Source organism: Triticum urartu, chromosome 1 (genome assembly GCF_003073215.2).
Source record: "Triticum urartu cultivar G1812 chromosome 1, Tu2.1, whole genome shotgun sequence".
Classification (NCBI taxonomy): Eukaryota; Viridiplantae; Streptophyta; class Magnoliopsida; order Poales; family Poaceae; genus Triticum; species Triticum urartu.
The window spans coordinates 449,299,442-449,305,326 of NC_053022.1; the positions used below are offsets into that span (position 1 = coordinate 449,299,442).

General features: G+C 40.7%; 1 protein-coding gene across 1 annotated transcript; it reads right to left on the bottom strand.

Moving 5' to 3' along the window:
* LOC125517924 (65-kDa microtubule-associated protein 5-like) lies at positions 1-5,680 on the bottom strand. Its single transcript, XM_048682899.1, has 11 exons — positions 5,420-5,680; positions 4,538-4,741; positions 4,166-4,420; positions 3,872-4,087; positions 3,043-3,198; positions 2,775-2,934; positions 1,746-1,897; positions 1,516-1,627; positions 1,092-1,165; positions 923-997; positions 1-428 (listed from the first exon to the last, which is right to left on the bottom strand). Exons 1-11 carry the CDS (start codon positions 5,486-5,488, stop codon positions 147-149), a joined length of 1,755 nt encoding a protein of 584 aa, XP_048538856.1. The 5' UTR covers positions 5,489-5,680; the 3' UTR covers positions 1-146.
* Positions 5,681-5,885: the final 205 nt, after the last annotated feature.

Here is a 5,885-nt window from a genome sequence, read left to right on the forward strand (position 1 = left end):
TTGTGCAGGAGCAGAAACAGGTTTTGCATCAGAGTTAAGATCAACGATTCGAACAATTCAAGCATTAACAAGCAGTTAACCTATATGAGACCAAACGTATGAAAGTACAGGCTAGAGGCCCCAACTAGTCGGAGGTGGTTACATTTTCACATGTAAGAATTGTCTGAGCAATCCTTGGGAAGAGAAACATAATTTGCCGGTATAGAAGCAGCTGTCTTGCCAGTATCCTTCATTTTTCCACAAGACGAGCCTCCCTTGCGTGAAACTGGGGTAGACACACGACGGCTGTTAGGAGTTCCACCAACAATGTTGACATTAGTACTCTGCCCAAGAGGTTTCCTTGCCGAAAGCGGGCGCATAGGACTAGGCTTTGCTCCATATGGCGCACCTTGTTCTGCTGCAAACTGTTCTTGTAGTTTCTTAAGTTCCTGAAGATAGTTAAAACATTTCAGCAACCCATTAGAGTTGAAACTTGTAGCAGGAAAGCCAACCTACAAGGTAACACACCCATCCTAACTCTCCTATCAACTCCCCAAATAATTGATGTGGAGAAGAGAACAAAACATCTAACATGTGATATGGTGAATGAGAATTGTAAGAGGCAATTTGAACTATCCTAACGAGGGAATGGCTCATGATACTGAGCCAGATTTGAATATATATCTCCAGAAATGTTATCAGAGAAGATTTCAAGAAAGCTAAAGAGGGAAACTACAAAGACACTGATGAATGTGACTGATTGAGTGGAACAAGAGGCATGGAAAATACTTGAAACAGCTATTACTTGTTTTATCATTTATATTCATGATACTGAGCAAGGTTAGAATATATATCTCCAGAAATGTTCTCAAGAAGCTAAAAAAAGAGGCCGAACACACTGATGAACAAGGATTGAATGGAACAAGAGGCATGGAGAACCAACCCGTGATCGACGTTTTTCCTCTTCCTTTTGTTGTCTTTCAGAGGTGTATTTTTCTAAGCTATCCAAAAGCCTCTTCTGTAAATGAATGCGGCGAATGTTACATAATTAAGATGAAATTGGCAAATTGAAACATATTCGTTTGAAAAGAGCATTTGGTAACTGAACTTGCCTTATCATACATAAATGACATGCCCTTCTCCTTTTCCCAAGCTTTAACTTTAGTAGTCAAATTTTCCAGCAGGGCTATATGGTAAAACAATATTGAAAGTGAGAAACAGAAAAGAGTGTCACAGATAGTTAAAATGTTATAACTGCCATGCTCATTGTAAATTTAACTAACTGGGTGTACCTGACTAACAGGTGCATCAAATGACCCATAAGCATGTTTCCAGAAGATTTCACATTGTTGAATATTTTAAATAAAACTTCAGTTATGTCCAACTATAGTATTCATCTAGAACAAATTAAGCAGCAGGTAAAATTGAACATACTCACAGCTATTGTCCAAGTAATCCAAAATAATAATCACGTGAAGGCTCATCCAAACAATAGAAATTTCCAGTAGAAACACACACAAAAGTATAGAGGCATACATGGAATTTTGCTGACCAATACCCTTGCCTTCTCCGCGCGCTTGAGATTTATGTGAGCTCCTCGACCAGCATTATAGCGATTTGATCCTGAAATTGAAACCATATAGATGGTCTATGGCAGATGCAACAATGTAATACTTTGACTAAAGATAACTAGCTGGTCGATTAACCATTGGAACAAGTATAGACCAAAGAGCATTTAAAGATAAGAAGGAAAAAAATCAATTTACCCCCTCATATTCACCGAGCCAACCCTCCTCTTCAGTTGCTGATGTCCATTTTTCCACCTTTTCTAGAATGTCCTTTCTGCTTAGAGCAAGATCTCTTGCTTCTGCAATTCGGTCATCCATATCTGTAAGCAGCTCTGAGAGATCTGCTCTACCTACAAAACAAAGTTTATACATTGTGAAATTCAACAGATAACAGTACTGTGCCATTAGGGAATAAACTAAGAGCAATATGGTAACAGTAAAATGTCTTCCTTTAGGAAACTACCGTTGAGATACTTAGTAAAAACAACTGAGTACTTCTAAAAATAACCTCATGTTTGAGTATTATCAGCCTTTACTTATGCAATTAAATATTGCCATTTATTTTAGACTTTTTGTATGTCAATGATATTTTCCACATTACCAGATGATTTTGATGATTAAATCCAGTTGTTTCTGGAGATGTTTTTTTATCATGATTAATGATCCACAACTTTTATGCCTTGATGCTTCGAGTCTAGTAGAAATATGCAATTGTGCTGGGTCAATTGCCAAGGGAAATAAGTTGCTATGATGGATATGTTAAAAGTAAAGGAACTGAGTGCTCCAAGTTTAAAACTTGTGTCTGATGTGCCAACAAATCCAGAACAGTAGCTCAAAAAACTTACTGTAAGAAACAAAGACAGCTTTTAAACAGAACAATATTAAGAAACCAGCATTTCAACAGAACAGAAATTTTCTCATCCAACCGCCCATTACTGCATGCTCTTTTAGTTTTCATAAGAGCTTATTCAATTTTTGTGTCAAAATTGATCTGCCTAAGTATTCAAGCTGACACTAGAAGACATAAAGTTGAAAGACAGTTCAGAGCCTACCATTGCATTTGACTAAGAAATTCACAGAATTTTAAGGTGAGACAGAAACGGCAACGTTATATAACTAAGGAGCACCAGTTAAATCATGCATCAGGTAGTTCTTAATGGAAACAAACTGTATAAAATAACTTCAGTTATGTATCTTCAGGATGAAAGGCATGGGAAAGAAGTGAACCAGAATCAATAAGTTCAGTGAGAATCTGCCACTCATGATCGCTGTCAATATGCATGTGAACACTTCTGTAGATTTCTTCAAGCTGAGTCATTTTCTTTAAGACAAGCTCTTTCATTTTGCTAGCTTTCAAATGCTTCAGTCTCTTGACCTCAACCTCTACCTAAACGAGGGGGAAAGGAATTTTACATGAAAATTAGTATAATTTGAAGAAATTAGCTTGATGAAAATCCAAAGAAAATAAGTAAATAAATAGACAATCAATTGTAACCTTCTCAATAAGGTCATGTGCAAGGCATCCTTGGGGCATCACTGTATTGGGTGAGACTGAAATCAAAGAGGTAACATGATCAAAGCATTTCTGTTCATCTAATGGTGTGTCCATTAGACTCCATAACTCAATGAGTGTGCTTCCAAGATCTTGTAGCTGCAATAGATAATGCAAATTTCAACAATGTGGATCTTTGATACAAAGAAATATGGAACAATATTTAGCAGAAGTTGAAAGGAAGCATGCTAAAGTGCACAAGTCCATAAACCATACACTGGTCAAGAATTAAACAGAATTAGGATGGCAATTACAGTATGAATGTATGATTGATTGAAGAATTCTGAGCACTGCCCAATAAACAAATAGACAAATGTCAAACCATGTCATGTATAGTGTATGTGAATCATAATGGAATGACATAAAACCAAAGAAATTATACTACAAAAGGTTTAGAAAAAAATCATGATACGCTTTGCTAAGCTGAATCGCACCATAATGTCAAGTCTCCAATTCAATGACTCGCATACTGGAGGTCAAATAGTAAAACAATATACGCCAAGGTGAAAGCATTGAAGTAAGATACATGCAGACTCGTGCTTTTATTAAATGTACAGGTACATCGAATCATAAGAGTGACAACCAAGACAACATATTCAACAGTTCAGAAAATAAATCATGATATGATTTGCCAGGTCAACTACTCAAACACAATGCCAGGCCCATACTGGAGGTCAACAGTAAAAGAAATATACACTAAGGTGAATACATTAAAGATACACACAGACCCATACTTTTGTTAAATGACTAGCATGAACAGAAACATCAGTACCTTCCGGAGCCTCTGTTTCTTTTCTTGATTTAGTGCATGAAGTTTTCCTGCAAGCCTATCAAGTGTGCTATCACTTATACTCATGGATTTGATTCTTTCCAATTCGACAAAGCTGGGATGAACTTCATATAATGTCTTCTTAAGATCAAGAGACATCATGTTGCACATTTCATTAATACACTTGATCTGACTATCAATCTTTTGCAGTCTGAGATTCTGAAAACATCAGGACAAACAATTTAAGCGTCAGAGTTGAAAGATGCAGGAATGATAGGCTTATACCAGGTGCCTAACCTTTTCGGTCTGGAGCTCATTAAGCTGGGTTTTCAGTTCAGCTAGTCTTCCTGTAGATAGGTCAGTCTCATCCACTAAAGGAGCTGCAGGATCCCCATGATTTATAGTTCCTGAAATCTCGGCTTGTAGACGAACTATATGCAGCTGAACAGCCAAAAATTCATTTATGCGCTCATCTCTCCGGCGTCTCAGATCGTCCAGAACTGGCTCTAGTTTTGCAAGTTGTTCGATTAATGTACCCCCAAGCTTCTCTACCTAAAGAACAAAAGACAAACATAACACATAAGACTGGAGCATGATATCAGCAAAAGGCATGGAAGGGATCAGGAAATAATATATTTTTTGAAAGGATCAGGAAAAAAAACTACTGACCCTAGAAAAGGATTCACGCTCTCCCAGAGCAGAAAGTATCTTTTCTATCTCAGCTTCACCCAAGGACATCGCTTGAAGCAGGTCTGCCTTTTGCTTTCTAGTTTGTTCCACTTTCTTCCTGTAAACATTGAGGCAATCCTCCTCCAACTGCAAGATCATCCTATCTCTTTCCAGTTCATCCGGGCCTATCTCTCCCCATAGTTCCTGAATCAACAAATGCAATCTTCAGCAAAAGGCTGACAGCACATACGGCAATTACATGAGAAGTGATGCTTAAAGACACAAAAGGATAAAAGAAAACTGGATACATAGCAGTTAGCACCAGCAGACAATGAGGCAAACATGAAAAAAGGGGGAAATTGTGGGCAACGGCTTACCAGAATCATAATCACGGACCAATTAACTACCACAAGCAGTACAACAACCATCAGTAAGCACCGAGAGATGCAATGTGACAACCGAATTCGGGGATTAGGCAGCAAAATAACCACGACCAAGAAAACATCAAGAGATGCGCAGGTCACAGCCGAATTCGGGGACTAAGCAGCGAAATAACCAAGATCTTTCATTCAACCAAGAAAGCATCAAGAAACACAAAATCTACCCCCGATTCCAGCACGCAGTTAGGAACCGCAAGACACGACAATAGGAGCCCGATCCCTCGCGCAGACGTACACTTTGAACCCCCAGCACGCGTCCACCCGCTTCAAGCAAGTGCCCCGACTCCCTTCCGCGGCGCCTACGACCACCGGCACCACAACTTTCCGGCAAACGACGCATGACGAACGCGACGAAACGAAGGCCCGGCCGGCCCTTTCCCCATGAAACTAGCACCAAAGTCGTGCGCCACGAACTGGAATCACGGGAGAGGCGGAACCGTACCTGCAGTTCCTGGAGAAAGGAGCCGCAGGAGGCGCGCGTGGGCGGCGGCGGCGACGGCCGAGCCGCCATGGACGAGGACGCCGGGGCGATCGAAGAGGGGCTGGATAGATCTGGGCTCTGGGAGTAGTCTGCGGGCGCTCCCTCGCCTAGGTTTATAGGGAGGGGGCAGAGGGGTTTGAAAGGGGAGGAGCGGGAGGAGGAAGGGGAAGGGGAACGATGGGACGACGAAGGGGGGAGAGGATTTGAAAGCGGGTGCGGCGTTCTCGCCGACTTTGCTGGGCCGTGATTGAAATTGAAATTGAAACCGGTGGGGTTGTTATTACGCTCTAGGCGGCCTAGTCTACTCTGATTGATTGATCGATCCCGAGCAAGTGGCGTTCAAAATCTCCCTGGTCTTCGTTTGTGTATCTTCGAGTCGGATCCTTCTCATCTACACTCCTCGTCTACGCGGTTGCTATCCTGGTGC